This window comes from Triturus cristatus, chromosome 4_1, assembly GCF_964204655.1.
Source record: "Triturus cristatus chromosome 4_1, aTriCri1.1, whole genome shotgun sequence".
NCBI classification, from domain to species: domain Eukaryota; kingdom Metazoa; phylum Chordata; class Amphibia; order Caudata; family Salamandridae; genus Triturus; species Triturus cristatus.
The window spans coordinates 235,055,714-235,073,258 of NC_140585.1; the positions used below are offsets into that span (position 1 = coordinate 235,055,714).

At 46.5% G+C, this 17,545-nt stretch overlaps 1 protein-coding gene across 1 annotated transcript in view; it reads left to right on the plus strand.

The window, feature by feature from the left end:
• FBXO7 (F-box protein 7) overlaps positions 1 to 17,545 on the plus strand; it is a 119,598-nt gene that overhangs the window by 25,877 nt on the left and 76,176 nt on the right. Inside the window, exon 3 of the mRNA XM_085651959.1 lies at positions 2,392 to 2,692. Coding sequence (XP_085508085.1) covers positions 2,392 to 2,692 — 301 coding nt within the window. The remainder of the gene's footprint in view (positions 1 to 2,391; positions 2,693 to 17,545) is intronic.

Sequence of the window (17,545 nt, forward strand, 5' to 3'; positions counted from 1 at the left end):
ACCTCCAGGCTCTGCTCTCCTGAGAGGTCTACTCTTGAAAGCCCCCCTTTTTTAGGTCTAGCCTAGAGCAGCGCATGCACTGCTTGCTCGACTTTTAGTATGGGGGTTTTCAAAGTGCTACCCACAAGCTTTTTTTGGCCTCCAGCCTGCACGCGCGCAGCCGCCATCTGCCTTCTGCCTTTCTTATCTCTTTATCTCTTGACATTTGTTCAGGCTCGCAGGACAAGGGCAGCAGTGTCCGCGCGCATAAAATAACTTCATGCAGGCTGCACTGAACAAAGGCAGCACCAGGCTTTCTCCCCTCACGTCAGAACCAGCATCCGCCATTGTTTGATTCCGGATAGCTTTGCAGAAGCAAGATACGACTTAAACGCAATTAACAAGGCACTTCCAGTTCCTTATTAATTAAACATGCGAAATTATCGGGGGATACGGCAAAACAGGCTAACTGAAGTGTGCTTACCAAAACTATTGAAAGCGAACCGCGAGCTCTCCGTGCCCGTTTCCTTAGTAACAGCTGCTTCTGTTTCCATTTTTTTCCCCTTGAAGGAGCTTCTTTGTGTGCGAGGATAAAATGCTGTCAATAGGAGTACGAATAAACAGCTATCGGGTCTGGGCAGATACACAGATGTGTAGTGACACCACTTATTTTCTGTTTGTGCTTTGCCCAGGAATAATCATTGTCAACGCCTGGCCAGTTATGAATTGTGCCGCATCCCTTTTTTACCTGCTGTGTATTTTGGCAGCTTGGAAATGCACAGGGAATAATGATACCCCAGTATAACACGCCATTTATTTTTGTAGTTTTATATAGTGCAAACTGGGCCCAGTTGCAGTCGAGCGCTTTACATGAGAGCCAGACCTCTGATATTATTTTATTTGTAAACAAAAATTGTCACGGTGCGATTAAGTGATTTGCCCGCACGGCATTCGAACTTGGTTCCCTAGTTCCAAGTCGGCAGCTCTAGCCTTTCTTAAGACAGGTCTTCTCCCCAAGCCTTGACGACCCATTTTGTTTAGGACAAGGTCAATATATATTCTTTTTTAAAGTGAAATTTAAACGTATTTAACAATATTTAAACAATACTGATTTTTATTCACACTTTGCTGAAACTAGCCCTCCTGTCTCTCAATGTTATCTTTCATTGGGGTTATTTACAAAGATAAGTTTCACTTGTGAGTAATTTACATATGTACATTTATTTTAACACTTTTTAGTAACTTTACTACTTTGGGTTTTTCACAAAATGTACTCAAAAGTGTACACTTGCATGTCTACACTGCCTGAAAAAGGGTGTGGAGCCTAACTTACAAGTGTAAGTTACTACTAAAAAAACAAGCATTTGCAATGCAATAGGTCTGGCATTTGCGAAATTTTGACCTATTGGCATTGTATATGACAATGCCTTTACACCTGCAATAATAAAAGGGATTGTCCTTTACAATACCAAAAGGTCAAAGTTTTGAAAATGCAAGACCTATTGCATTGCAAATGCTTTTTTCGATCTGTTTCCTGCCCCGTGCATTTCCTTCCACTATTTCTTTTCCTACTTGCAGTACTTTTTGTAAATGGATAAAGTACGGACTTAAACAACCATTGGCATAGCCAATAGGTCTCGCTTTTGGGACCTTATAAGTATTTAGTTATGCAGCACAATATACTTGGTGCAACAACAACTGTTGCATAGCTAAACACTTTATAAGGTCCCAAAGGCGAGACCTATTGGCTATGCCAATGCTTGTTTTTAACAGACACACATTTATTGTGCAAGCCAGCTCTTACTCAAAATAATATCTCATTCTGATAGAACCTGGTCTTTTAAGAAGGTCGATTTTGGAAAATTCCAACATTTGCAGCAGAGATCCATATCCAGGTGGGAGTCCAACTCTAATGACTTTAGAGGTTCAGGAAGCAATGCATTCCCCAAAGAAAAGCCTCTTGTTTTGGCTTGCTTTCTCACAATGTTTAATTTTCACCTTAGATTTATTGTGAGAAAAAAAGACAACATAATTTATTATCGTTACCATCTTCTTTTTCAAGCCAAACAGTTCAATTCATATTTGCCCAGAAATAGTCTAAAGAATATCCGCTTATGTCCACATTTTTTGCATGAAAGGCTTCAAGTCCATCTATTGTGTTTAGTTATTGGCAATATTTAACACTGTAAATATGAATTGTGAGAAAATATTAACCAGTTATGTCACAGCGGCTGTGGATGGAGATGGGAAAGTAGGCTACTTATAGGCAAGGAGGGGTTGACATGGCAAGGTTGAAAACCACTGTTTTATTGGGGAAAACCACTGTGGGATATTTCAGTAGCTAATTTTGATCACTGTTTGGCTAAGCACTTCCAACATAATAATGATTAATCTTGTGTTTCTGTTTTCAAGCTCAGACACAGAGTTTGTTATTTCCTTGAATGGCAAAGATTCCTTATCTGGTGAGAATGAAACCCTGAGCTCATGTGGCATAATTTCAGGAGATTTGGTGCATGTCCTTCTTCCGGAGACAGCTGCTGTGCTCCTGCAACCTCGGCAACCACCATCACCTTCCCCTCCACTTCAGAACGGACGTGGAGCACCTAGCGCCCCTGTATGTTGTGTACAGGCTGATGGCTCAGTGGAAAACCAACCTATGGGGGTGTTACGCACCCGTGAGAGTTGTTGCTCTGACATCAGTATGGAGTCTACGGTGAGTCCATCCTGCAAAAGAAATCCCTACTCCCACATAATGAGCAGTATTTCATTCACTCCTGCTTGTTCTCTGTCTTTCCCGCGGTTTATTGTTTCTCAGTCGATTGCATTTAAGGTTGTAATGGAATGTCTGGGATTGTTTATTTTACTGATGGGCTATTCCCGCTTGTTTAGCTAAACTAGATCCTAATGAATTTTCTGTTAACTCGTTGTTGCTAACCATCTGTGTTTATTTTGTGTAGTATATTGTCACAGAGTGACGTCATTTATGTTTGGCTGGTATGTATTTGTCATTGATGGGGTCTGGTTTGGGGTTCATTGTTGCAGGCTTGACTGAGTCGGTGTTCTTTTCCTGATGCTTCATTGTCGCTAATTGTCTGAGGTTCCCCACATCTAGTGCTACTAGAGGGATTTATTGTGCATCATTTCTGAAATGATTAAGTTCTGAGTACTCCAGACAGCCGTTGGAGAGTGAGACTGAGAGTAGTGAAGGTAACCGCCTCTAAATTGATCCTGGCCTCTGTAAGCTTGATCCCAGGGACTGCTGCCTTTTCTAACATTTTTACTAAGAGAATATATTTTGCTGTTCAAAATGTATCGATAGCCTAGTTGAAAGCAGGGTGGTAGGTTTAAGTATGAAAATGCAGCATGGACCTAGTCAGGCGGCCCGTGCATAACATAAAAGGGTTCAATGTACAGTTACCATACAAGTTAAAGCTGAAGCAAGTAACTCAGTGATACACTCAGTCAGGAAGATGAAGACGTTTTGTACATGAGGAGACTGAGCTTTTAAAGATCAAATGGTCTATTTGCTGATTATTTCTGAAGGTCAGACCTTAATGTATGTCAAACTACTAATATCCACAGATTTGTTCCTTAATGCTGCAGTAGTGAAATGGTCACGCATTTATTGGATAGACAGGTTAGCAGAAACTTCAAACTGATGTACAAAGAATTTATTATATATTGGAAATTAAATAAATTGTTGAGTTTCAGCATGGATCTTGGGCTGCTCACTCCTGGCTTTAGCTTGGTGCTGAGAACAAGGAACGCCCCCTGTCTTCTGGTGTTACCCACCTGCTGAAGGGATGAGTGAACGAGAGGGCACATAAGAAAGACCTGTTCAGTGGAGTTTAATCCTAGAGTCCAGTTGAATGCAGAAGTAGACATTTCTTGTGGTATTATGTGATCCATGGGGGTAGAGGCCACCTTTTCTGGCTTAGAGGAGGGAAGGTGGTTTGTTATTGAAACCCACCTCTCTTCCTGGGCTTTACACAGAATGACAGGGAGCCCTGTGGATAAAAAAAGCTTAGTATCGTTGTAACTGGGAGCTAGGGGTCTCTCCTGGTTACATACATGTATGCCATGGTGGAGTGGGCACGGCTTGCTTACTTACTATAGAAAGGCAGGAGTTGATGTGCCACTGATATTACTTCTTGGTGAAAAGCCACAAGTTTCCACTGGCTGGGGAACACAGCCCCTACTAAGGTATTTTTCCAGCTGGATGCTGTCAGAGAGAGATAAATATTTCTCTCCCTAGAGTTTTAAGTATGCATTGATGCAAGAGAGCATTACACATATGCCATGTTTGAATCTAAATTTAGGTTTTCTTGTTATAATCTTTTTCTTTTTGTTTAAAAGACTGCACAGTTGGTTAGAAAGTGCTTTCAAATGGTTTGCAACCTTGAGTCTCACATCTTACTTTTTCATAAGTGTACTTATCATGAGATGCTGGGTAGAAATTGTAGGGGGATAACGTTTAAATGACTGTTCTTCGATGCATTCTGCTATCAAAATATCTATTTCACCTTTTTGATGAATCACACATGAAGCTTTTGATCTTTCAATAGCATGTTTGTTTCTTTAGGGAAAATTAAAAACCAGATCACATGTGCAGTCCACTACCACCAGCTGTCTTCCAGAGAGCCGCAGTCCTTCTCTTCCCAATGAAATAATTGTGGGTTTGATGTTTAGAAAGCACTTTAGAGGTTCTTGATCCAAAACTTCCTTGTCAGCTGTGCCACATTTCTGGCTCCTTTTTGGAGAGTCTGACGTTGCTAACGTTTGCCTGTGTGGGCCTTTATTATATGTAGACTGTGACTGTGTGGCTGTCCTAGCGCAGTGATACCTTCGGACACCAGTCCATACTTTACAAATTAGTAAATACATCAATAAAATCAAAGTATGCATTCCTTCCTTTTGGTGTCTTGTTAATTTCACAGTTCAGTCACTCAAGCTTAATAAAATACACAGTACACCTTTCAGCTATTTTACCATTTGAGTTTGAGGATCACTTTTTTCATGTACCAAAAAACTCCTCCTTGTTGGTAGATATCTCTGCAAAGAGCTGCTACTTATCGGAGCCCATCTAGACCTGCACCATTCCTGTCGAGATGAACAGCAGACTCCAGGATAAAAAAAAAGGCACTGCAGTGGGCTAGAGTCTTGTGTCCTAGTAATAAACATGCCATCTGAGCTTAGAACGGGACATTTCACCTTTAGCAGTGTTTGTGTTTCAGGTTGTAGTAAGTTGTTTGTATCGTTTGTTTCCTGACATCAAGAATCGGAATTTGCCTAGTATCATGACGTTAAGTTCCAATTCTATTAAGGACACGGAGGCGAGGATTATGCTATCTCTCTCTCTTCCCTTTTATTACATAATAACAACACAGCAGCCAGAGAGACATTACAATATGCCAACATAACAATAAAAAACTACAACTCCCTACAACCAGGGAGACGTTTAGGCAAATAGTCCATCCACAGTTTCCATGAATTCCCATAGAAAGTCCTCTGTCAGTTTCCTCCCTTCCTCTTTCTAAGCGCATGTCACGCCAAGCAATTACTGGTCCTGTTTGGAGCCATCATTCCCTGAAAGAACCAAACCAAATCAATAATTTAGAACCGTGAAAACGGGATACAATAACCACATAACGCAAGCATAGAGAAACCAAGAGCAACCAGGTTTGAATACAACATTAGTTAGAAGCTGATTACTTACTGCCATACGGGGAGGGGGGGTTCGCACCCAAGTGCCCCGGGCGGGATAATCCTCGCCTCCGTGTCCTTAATTGGAACTTACCGTCATGATACTAGGCAAATTCCGATTCTATGTCAGGACCGGAGGCTTCAGATTATGCTAGTTCAAAGCTTACTTACCACTAACTGTGCCACATTTAAAACCGGTTTAAAATAAAACCTCTTAAACGTAGAATCCGACGACCAATCCGCTGCACGCATTAAATCCTCTAGACGCGCACCCAGCGCAAAAGCTTTCGAGGCAATCGCTCCTCTTGCAGAATGGACACCAAACTGCTTTGTTTCAATACCAGCCTCTTGCATGACCCACCATACCCACCTAGCTATGGTAGGAGAAGAGACTGCTTTGTGTGGCTTCTTGAGAGCAATCAAGAGTTGTCTCTCGCCCGGAGGGCGAAATTCCTGCGTCAAGTTCTCATACGCCTTTAGGCATTCTACCACACACAGTTTTGGAGAATCCCGAAAAGCCAGGTACGAAATTGTTCTCGTATGAGAATTAGTTCTGCGCCCTATGGTAAAAACAACCCCATCTGGTGAAAAAGTGTGTGCTGAGATATCTAGTGCTCGAACATCGGAAACTCTCCTACAGGAAACCAAACATAAGAGCATCGCAAGCTTAGAGGATAATTCCTTCAAAGATAGATACTTATTGGACTGCCAAGACAAAAACAAGTTCAAAATCAAATTAACGTCCCAAAGGACAGAATAGCGAGGTTCCGGGGGCAAAGACAATCTTATACCCCGAAGAAGTCTGCAAACCAACGGGTGTTCACCAATTGGTGCCCCGTCCAAAAGGATGTGACCGGCTGACACCGCCGATCTGATCGCGTTAATGGAGTGATACGCCAAACCTTCTGATGCCAGATCGGCGAAGAAGTTCAAGAGGGGAACGACTCCCGCGACCATGGGATCCAGACTCCGTTGAAGACACCAACGGACCCATCGTGTCCACGCGGAATGGTACCGCTTCGTGGTGCTATCTGCCCATGCCTGTGACAGGAGGGTCTCAGCCTGTCCCGAAAGTCCCGGCAACGACCATCGTCGCCTGAAAGCCGCCACACCATGAGCCGGAGCGTTCCCTGAACGACGAGATGGTGAAACTCCCCGTCCGGATTCTGAAGAAGATGAGGATACAGGGGGAGTAGGATTGGAAAATCCCAGGAAAGTTCCAGAAGAACTGGAAACCATACTTGAGATCTCCAAAGGGGCGCCACCAGGGTTACCTCCGCACACTGCCGACGTATGTGAGCCGTCGTTCTCATTATCGAGAACGGGGGAAACGCATAGCCGTGTTCCGCACTCCAATCCTGAAGAAAGGCGTCCGTGGCCAGAGCCATCGGATCCGGCCTCCAACTGAAAAATCTCAGAACTTGAGTATCCAGGCGGGAGGCAAAGAGGTCCGCTGATAACGGCCTCCAAAGACTGTTCAGCCACTGGAAAATCGGGGGATCCTGCCTCCAAAGGCTGGAGTCGTAAAGGTGTCTGGAATGCCAGTCGGCAACTTGATTGTGCTGGCCCGGGAGGTACTCTGCCGTTACGGAAATGTGATGATCCAGGCAGTACTGCCAAAAATCCTTCGCCAGATTGGCCAGAGCTCGAGAGCGAGGACCCCCTAACCGATTGACATACCGGACTGCGGACACATTGTCCATTTTCAAGAGGACGCAAGATGTCCTTGGTCCAACATCGTACCGCAAAAGAACCCGCAAGCAGTTCTAAGCAATTGATGTGAAAAACCTGCTCGTCCAACGACCAAACTCCCCCGGTGGAGAACTCCCCGCATCGAGCACCCCAACCTAATCTGCTGGCGTCTGATTCGATGACCAAGTCTGGAACGGAGTCGAATATCGCTCGACCGTTCCATTCCTCCATATGGGTGAGCCACCATGAAATTTCGTCCTTGGCCTCCACTGAAAGCGGTACCACATGATCGTAAGACCGATCCCTCCTGAGATGGTACGCCTTGAGACGTTGCAGGTCCCGATAATGTAAAGGCCCCGGAAAAATTGCCTGGATCGAGGACGAGAGAAGGCCCACGATTCTAGCTAAGTGACACAAAGAGACATTCGGTTTGGAAGCCGTCTGGCGAAGCTCATGGCGAATCTTCGCCATCTTCCGCGACGGAAGGCTCAAGGTCGCCTTAACCGAGTCCACTACGAACCCAAGAAAAATGACGGACTGATGCGGTTGAAGAACTGAATTCGTGGAGTTGATGACAAACCCCAAACCCTGTAAAAGGGTCACGGTCTGCTGAAGTTGCAGCAACAATACTTGAGGTGATTGCGCCATCGGAAGAAGGTCGTCTAAGTAGACGATCATGCAAATACCCCGAGCTCGGAGAAACTCTATGGCTGGGTGAAGCACCTTGGTGAAACACCACGGCGCCGAGGCAAGACCGAACGGAAGGGCGGTGAAACTCGTACACCAGACACCCCCAACAGAGCTGCAGGAATCGCCGGTGGGGTGGATGAATGGGAATCACTAGATAGGCATCCTTTAAATCCAGACGTGCCATCCAATCAGATGGTCGCAGAAGATCCCGCAGCAGATGGATTCCCTCCATCTTGAAATGGCGGTACACCAACCAAGCATTGAACTCCTTGAGATTGATCACGGGGCGCCGCCCCCCCATCGGCTTTGTCTACCAGGAATATATTGCTGAGAAACCCGCGAGGGTGCAATGTTGACCGACAAATGGCTCCCTTGTGAAGCAACTCTGAGACCTCTTCGTCGATCAACTGTGCGTCTTAGGGACTGAAATGCAGCGGACGAGGCCGCGACTCTTGGTGAGGACAGTCTAGAAATTCTATATGAAAGCCTTGAACGGTCTGGAGGACCCAAGCATCGGAGGTTAGCGCTGCCCAAGCTTCCCGAAAACCGGCCAATCACCCCCCTATACAAATCTGATCTGCGGGCATTACACTTACCGTTGGAATTTCCACCGCCGGAGTTGGACTTGAAACCTCCACGGCCCGGAAACGCTGTCCTCGCGTTGGGTAGAAGTTATTATAGTTTGCTGTGGAATTGTACTGTCCATGGCCAGAGCCTTGTCCCCTGGAAGGGTTTTGCTGGGATCCACGGCTGAACGAGCGGCCCCTGCCTCGACCGACCCGCGGAAAACCCGCTGTGTAAAAACTCTTTTTATACTGGACTGTGCCTTATCCAGCGATGTAAAGGTAGATACAAACTTTCCTAGTTCTTTTACAAAGGGTTCCCCAAAAGGCCTCCTTGGGCAACAGCCCCTGCTTCCGAAGAAGCCAAATCTCCAAGCTTAGGATCTAACTTAATCAACAGCGAGCGACGATGCTCGGTTGAAAGAGCGCAGTTCGCGTTTCCCATAAAAATGATTGCACGCTGAGCCCAATTGTTGGAAAGGACCTCCGGTGAGGTTGTGGAGCCAGTCACTTTAGCCTCCTCCGCCATGTCCAAGATTTTGGCTAACGGACCGATGGCGTTGAGTAACTTGTCTTGACATGAATGCCAAGACCTATCTATACCCTTCCGAGGGTCCTTCACATACTTCGCTAAGAAGGTGGCCATTTTCGAATCCAACTCTGGGGTAAATGCGATCTTATCCGGCAAGATGGGACGTGGGCACTCTGGTCTGAGACAACTTCGCGCCTCCTTCTCAAGGGGTTTACGGAGACGGTTCGCCAGGAAACGAACCACCTTATCTCCTGGGGCCCAAGCCGATGAGCGGGGATGCATAATCTCATCAGGGTTGAGCATATCGGCATCCTCTTCTGGCACCGCCGAAGCGGCAGCTGGAGTCTGGCGCCACGGGCGAGAGGACCCCGCTTCGTCGTCCGTATCCCCCTGGGTGTCATTATCTGTGGCCGGAGACTGGGGGCAGGGACGTCACCCTCAGAAGGAGGGAGAGGAATGGGTGTCACCACTTTCGCCAAAAATGCCGACTTAAGGCGCGCAAAAGCGACCACATCCACCCCGTCCGAGCGTTGTTTCTTAGCAGGGGGAAGACTGCCTTCCTGACCATCACTGGGGACCGGTGCGGTGTTCTGACTTGCTACTGCCAACCTGTTACACTCCTTGACTATCCTGTCCGAGAGGCGCTGTTCCATAGGCCCTACCACTTCATTAACTGCTCTGTAGATAGAAGCATCCACGGCCTCAAAAAAGTAATCATCACAAGGTAGGAACTCATGAACCTCCTCTTCATAATAATCACTGTGATCAGCGATAGCGCCAGGTAAGTATAACAGGGAAATACCGGGGACATGAAAACCCCTGTAAACACTCTTTACACGCAGGACAATATTAATATAGTTGCAGGCCGGAGGCTGCAGGATTAGGGTAGCCCCAAGGACCACAACTAGGGCCGCAGCAGAACCCCTCACGCGCTAAAAACCCTCAGAAAAACTCTGACTGGGTGTCTGCCCCCCAGCGCGTGTTTAAAGCAGTGCAAAATAATGTCCCAAGCGGTATTCCGCCCGCGAAATGCGTGGGAAATGTCAGGTGCATACAGCGCTAATAAGCACGTACAACGTGGGAAGAATCCTGCAATACAGACCCCTGCCGGGGGGTGGTCCACATCAGCAGGCAATACAATCTGCTTCTCTGCGGACGTTCATGGTGAGGCAGACGACGGGGACAAGGCTCTAGAGCTCGTTACTCTCGCGCCGCGCTCAGCAACTGAAGAGCCGCGACGTGAGAGCAACGATACGACGGACGAGTCCCTCTAGCGGCCATAAGCGACGCGGCACCCACAAGGGAGCCGGCCGCGTTAGTAGCGACAAGCGTTCCCGCGGCCGGTAGGGAGCTGCAAAAGAAGGCAGGCAAATATAATAACATGCGAGACCAATATACTCTCTTCCCAAAAATAATTACTCTTAAATAAACATCCACACATCGGTTTTAAGAACAAATCAGAAGAGGGTACTTAACTAGCTGCGCAGCAGCGAAGAAAGAGGAAGGGAGGAAACCGACAGAGGACTTTCTATGGGAATTCATGGAAACTGTGGATAGACTATTTGCCTAAACGTCTCCCTGGTTGTAGGGAGTTGTAGTTTGTTATGTTGGCATATTGTAATGTCTCTCTGGCTGCTGTGTTGTTATTATGTAATGAAAGCGAAGAGAGAGATAGCATAATCCGAAGCCTCCGGTCCTGACATAGAATCATATGCAGATGTTCTGAGTCAGCATCAAGATTGACTCTCTTGCACCAAACTATGCTTTGAAGTGCTTGTTAATCAGCCTTGCTCAAGAGCTTCCTTCAGGATTCTATAGAAATGACTAGCGTTGTTACAGGGGTCTACCTGCTTTTTTTTGATTTTTTTTAAAAATAATTTTATTTAAAAATCTAGCCTTTGATTAAGGTGTAGTAGTTTTATTTCAACGTAGGCGCGAGAGCTGTAACTTTGTGCCAACAGAGGCAGGGCACATGGCTTCCTTCTGACACCCATATTTACGAGGGCCTTCAACGAATCCAGGCATCTTTAGGGTCCTCTGGCTATAAAGGCCTTGACTTTAAGGAAGACGAGTCTGAAGATAAGATGAGGCATAGGTAGCAGGGTGCCCACATACTAATTTGACTTATGGCCATTAAGGGGCTTTGGGTTCCTCAACTAATCCTAATGCAAACCTTTCACCCTTTGGACTTGAACCACCTCTTGTCCTACCGGCCAAATGCACAAGTGGGCATTCACTTATGAAAATGTTCTATCTGGTCTTATTTTCCACGTGTTGCCTCTCCATGCTCCGCCTCTGCCCTCAACAGAAGTCCTCCAGGTTTAATATTGATTCAGTCTAGGTAATTTCAAAACAATATATGATGTGGTTATGAGTAACACACAAAAGGTGATGGGAGGCTGCTTGCAATAAGTCTAACCACTGGCAGTAGCTCGGGGTAGCACCCCATCCCATTGTTCTTTTGCTCACCACGCCACCTCAGTTTAGATCCAGCCATATTCAAATCAGTCTTGACCCTGTTCCTCACTGGAACAGTACAGCCCGAACTGCCAGGCCAGTTCTTACCGGAACACAAGCAACCCAGGACCAGTTTCACCCTAGTTATGGGCTCATCAGCCGGGTACAGCTTTGTTCAGTTACACAGTGAGTCTATCTGACTTCCATCTGTGGAACGGTCTGCTTCCTCTGAATGTTTCACTTCTGAAAGCTCTGATATTTTCCTCCTTTGAGGTCTCTCCTTCTGCAGAGCCAGGTATGCTGCTTCCCTCTCTCAACAGACAAGCAGGCTTCTGGTCACTTCAGGCAGACAGTCTGCTCCTCCTGTAGAAAGTGCAGATTCTAGCTGCAGATGTCTCACATTAAAATATTTCCCAGATGTCAGACTGGATCCAGAAATGTTTTTTGCGCACTGCCTCTGTGCGCCGGTAGGTGAAGTCAGCATCTTCCATGCCGGGAGTGTGGTGTGCAGTGCCTATATAGGCCCACCCCATCGTGTTGACAACTGTTCTTTTCTTTCTGCATCATCGTCGCAGATCCGGATAGAGCTATTTCTGTCCACTTGTTGGACAATTTTTTTCGATAGTTTGTATTTGCTTTTTGACTTTATTTCCCAGTGTAGTTATGGAGGAATGCCACAGGCCCATTCGCTGAACTGTTCCAGGTGCTTGTCATTGTGCTCTAATTCGTCGGGTAAGTCCAACAAGAAAGTAATGAAGTCAAAACGTTCTGCGACTTCAACGTACCAGTTTACATCATTAGATATGGCGTGGGAACGACTTCACTCTAGGCCCCAATCTGATGCCGAGCCTGCCTTAGGGTCCGCTGCTCATCTCCCCGAGTTTTCCCAGAGCCGTAGTAACCCCTTTCCAGGTCCAAGAATTTTGAGGCCATGAACCTCCACTTTGGGTGGGTTGACCTCTCTTGGGTGCATTTTGGGCCCATAGGTTCAGCAGATGCCCCAACTGGATTACCATCAGCGTTTCCACCCTCCGTGCCAGTTGGGTCCCCTGGATCAGGAATGACACCAATCGCAAAACTGCAACCTTTCTGGGAGTCGGTTCCCGTGATATCATTCCCCCTTGCCGCTGACCTCCATAATAATACCCGACTTCGGGTCGGCGTCACCTGGCATAGACTCATCCTTCCGAGTCGGAGCCAGGGCCTACTTTTTTTTGGCAGCCCAGCGAGGTTTATAATTGGGAAGGATCTAAGGATCCTTATGGCTACCTCAACCCCCAGATGAGCCTGAAGATGACTGGTATTAGGAACAGGTGGAAACCAGTGGTCTGGACGCCTCCCCAGACACTGCCTTAGTTTCTCCACCTACTGTGACTACAAAGGAAGGGGACGGCCCACTGCCCTCTCACTGTGTCTCTTCATGGCCCCATGTCACTCCCATTTTGCATTTCGCCCCTTCCGTAGCTATGGTAGGGGCTGCCAGCTGCATCCATTTCTGCACAGCCACCAAATCCAACAGGCTCCATAGTACTTTTAAGCCTCATGGGACACACGGCCAGAGGTCTACCCAGTCCACCAACACCTCCCACTCTCTCCACCCCCTCACCCCCCAACCCTCTGTGCAGGTGCAGTCTCAAAACCTCTTTAGTTTGCTCTCTTACCAATACAGGCAACCAGTTGGCGGCAGAATCAGACACCACCTGCTTTACTGACAGTCCATAACATTGGACAAGTGGGCACTGCAAATTGCTCAGTGTAAATAATCCATCCCATTCTTAGAAATCCAACTGCCACACCGTCCATAGACCATTTGATGGAGGTCCATTTCTCCTTGCGCCGTCAAGAAGTGCAGACTCTTTCGGCCAAAGGAGCCATTGAGAAAGTGCCAGCATCAGAAATAGGTCATGGTTGCAATTCCCGCTACTTTCTGATACCCAAAAAGGACAGAGGCCTCCGCCGTACTTTAGACCTGCACCCTCAACTTCTTCATGGAGAAGAAATTCAAGATGTTCTTTCTGCCTAAGATGTTCTGTCTGCCCTGGACCCAGGAGACTGGATGATAGCGCTGTACGTGCAGGATCCCTACTTCCATATATACAGCCATGGCTGCCCACAGATGTTACCTGCAGCTCATGGTGGGCCACAAGCACTTTCAGTTCACTGTGCTCCCTTTGGGCCTCCCCAGCACCTCTGGGGTGTTCATCAAGATAATTGCAGTGGTTGCAGCACATCTGCGGAGGACAGGGGTTCCAGTCTTCCCCCTACCTCGATGACTTGCTGATGAAGGCGTGCTCACCCCAGGCAGTCATCTCCCACCTCCAGACTACGGCAGACACCCTGCATTCACTCGGGTCCACTGTCTTTGTGCCAAAGTCACACCGACTCCCTTTCAGACACTTCCTCTCATCAGGGCCATTCTGGAATACAGGGCAGTTTCTGACCTATCCTCCGGAATGACAAGTCCAGGATATTCAGGCTATGACTCATGTTTTATCCTCTATCCTGGATTTCAGGGAGACGGACTCGGAGTCTGCTGCTTCCTGGCCTCCTGCTTCATTCTGGTAACACATGCCTGCTGGCATATATGTGCTCTACAATGGGACCTGAAATCCCAGTAAGCACAGCATCAGTGGAATCTCTCTGACCTGGTCCAGATGTGAGAGCGAATTGCAAAAGACCTGCAGTGGTGGCTGTCAAACCACGATTGAGTTAATGGTAGGCCCCTCCCTTGTTCACACAGAGCTCACAATGCTGACAGATGTTTTACTCCTAGGTTGGGGTGTTTATCTGGAAGAGGTGGAGATCAGATGACCCTGGTGTCCCGCATTGTCTTTGCTATACTTCAGCTTGATGGAGTAGAGAGCGACTGCCATTAAAATCTTTCTTCCTTACATCAAGGGAATGCTAGTTAAGGTGTTCACAGATAACACCATTACTTTATGGTATTGCAACAAACTGGACGGAATGGGGCCCTGGACCCTTTACCAAGAGAGGTCCTGCATCTCTGGACATGGCTGGAACCCCAGGACATATTCCTGTTGGTTCAAACAACTGGCGGTCTCTCTGAAAGCCAGAGCAGACTAACTCAGCCGTCGATGACTAGCGGATCGCAAATGGTGTCTCCATCCAGAGGTCTCTTCAAAGACTGGCAGGAATCTTGGCAACTACCACTGCCGAGAATGCACGGCGTTAGTACTTTTGTGCACTAGAGTTTCCGTGGGAACTCTCTCTCAGCAATGCTTTTCTACTTGAGTGGAGCTCGAGCCTCCTACATGCCTTTCTGCTGATTCCACTCTTGCCGAGAGTTCCCAAGAAGATCAGCAACAACCGGGCTCAAGTCATTCTTGTTGCACCAGATTGGGCACAGAGAGTATGGTATCCTGAACTCCTGACTATGAGCACCGGTTCTTTGATTAATTAGACTGTCCCTCCTGGAGGATTTACTATCAAAGCAACAGAGTATCGTCCTGTTCTTTCAACTTCCACAATTTTTTCCAGGCAAACTGGCTCTGCAAACACGTGCATTTTTTCTTCCAAAAGTGGTGCCACCCTTCCATTTTGGCCAGACCACAACACTGCTGATCTTTCATGCTCTGCATCACCCTTCCAAAAGGAGAGACTTCATCGCCTGAACCCAAAAAGAGCATTCTCATTCTCCATTGATTGAACTAAGGAACACTAGGTGGATGATCCTCTCATCCTTAGGTTTACCAGAGGATAGAAAGGAAAGTATGTGCAGATAATAAAACTCTCAAAATGGATCCTACTCTGCATTAAAATCTGCTACGTATTGGCTAAAAAGCAACCGCATGAGGTCATGCATGCTCATTCCACTAGATCCAAGGTTGTGACCAATGCGATGGCTCGCGATGTCCATGTCCAGCTGATACATTTAGAGCCACTTCTAAAATTCACTCTTCTTCTTATGGGGTACCCCAAGGCTCTATTCTAAGTCCTCTTTTATTTAATCTGTATGTTAAACTTCTGGCGACAATAGCAGAGGAGGCGGGGCTGTGCTGTTTCTCTTATGCTGATAACACCCAGATCATCTTTTCCCTTTCTACGGAAAAGACGCTTGGACCTTCAGTTCTTCAGACTGGTCTGAGGAATATTGCATCTTGGATGCAAGCTAATCTTCTTAATCTAAACGACGAAAAAACGGAGGTCCTTATTTTGGGTAAAAATAAAAATCTTTGGGGCTCCCAGCATTGGCCGTGTGAAATGGGTGATTTTCCTCAGCCCTCTGCTTATATTTGCAATTTGGGAGTCCTCATTGACGATAAATTATCTATGAAGCCACTGGCAGTAAAGGTGGCAGCCACCTGTTTCGCCATCTTAAAATGGTTGAAAAAAATTATTTGGATGCTTCCGGTTTCCACTCAGAAAACTGTAGTCCAGACGCTTGTGACATCTAGAATGGACTATGGAAACATCTTTTATTTGGAATCAAATAAGGATGTCCCACGGAAACTACAGGCGGTTCAAAACTCTGCTGCCAGGCTGCTATGCCAGCTCTCTAAAACTTCTTATACTTCCAGTGCTTTGCGCAATCTTCATTGGCTTAAGGTTGAAAACCGTGTGAAGTTTAAGGCCATGAGTTATATGTATAAAATCAAAGCTGGCTCTGCTTCTAAATATTTGCAAACTCTAGTTCACCATAACCAGCCCCCTCGTTTACTTCGTTCGGCCACTCAGGGTAAATTCTTGGTTCCCAGAATTAAACTTAAAAGAATGTGAGGTCGTTCGTTTGCCTGTCTTGGTCCATCTATATGGTATTCCCTTCCTATTGCAATTCGTAATGAAACTTTATATATGTATTTTCGTAAACTTTTAAAAACGTGGTTATTGAACCAATAAATCACCTTGAATTGCATTTCCGATTTCCTTTATTTCTTTTGTCCTCTGTCAGGTTTAGCGCTGGGAAACCCTTGTTTGGTAGCTGTGCCCTGTATAAAATAATTTCAACATAACATAACATTCATGGGCGTCTGTGCACATGTTCACCAAGCACTATTGCCTGGACAGTCCGTTCCGTTGTGACGTGAACTTTGTCTTTTTAGTCCTCCAGGTAGAGACTCTGTATAGCCACAGATTCCCTACTGACCTGCGCCACTCTATGAACAGATTTCCTCATATAGGATAACACTTATGTGGTCCTTGGTGTCGGCACACTGGTACATCAGCATCCTTCATGGCTCCTTGCTTCATGTGCAGAAATGTTGCAAAACTTAACTGACGTCAGCGCAGTGAGGCACCGTGCACATCACGTCTGATGCCGACTGTGTAGCCAATCAATTCCACCTACCAGCAAATAGAGGTAGTGCTCAAAGTTTCTGTATCCAGTCTGATGCCTAGAGAATATTCTGTGGTAAGGAATCTGCGGCTAGACTGATCTCTACCAGATTGTCAGGTCATGTACCCTCACTTCCAGGGTTTTGACTGTCGGACAGACACCATCAGCTCTTCGACTACTTTGTGGAGCACCCACTTACTTGGGACTTGGAGCAATATGAGGTGGTTTCGATCCCATTTTATAAACGTTTTTAGACTGGATATGTGGATTCACTGTCTAAGACTTCAGAACCTCTTTCGGTCAATTTTCTTTCAGTAAAACGTTGCTCCTCAGACGCAGCCTTTGTGCAGAGGGATGTTTCTCTCAGTTGTTAACTGTAGTCTACGACTACTATCTGGGCATGCTTAGTGTTCCCTTCAGGCCACAAAACAGTTTCTCGACATCCACACACATGCCTTCTCATTCTCACACACACACACACACGCTAGATTAGTGTAAGACTAGTACCAAAGTAAATGCCACAATACCGGTTTCAAATACATTTCGGCCCTTAAGACAGGGCTGGACACCGCCTTACCATGCAGTGGACATTGCCATCCCATCCCCAAGCTCTTATTAGATTGTCAGAGTTTCTTA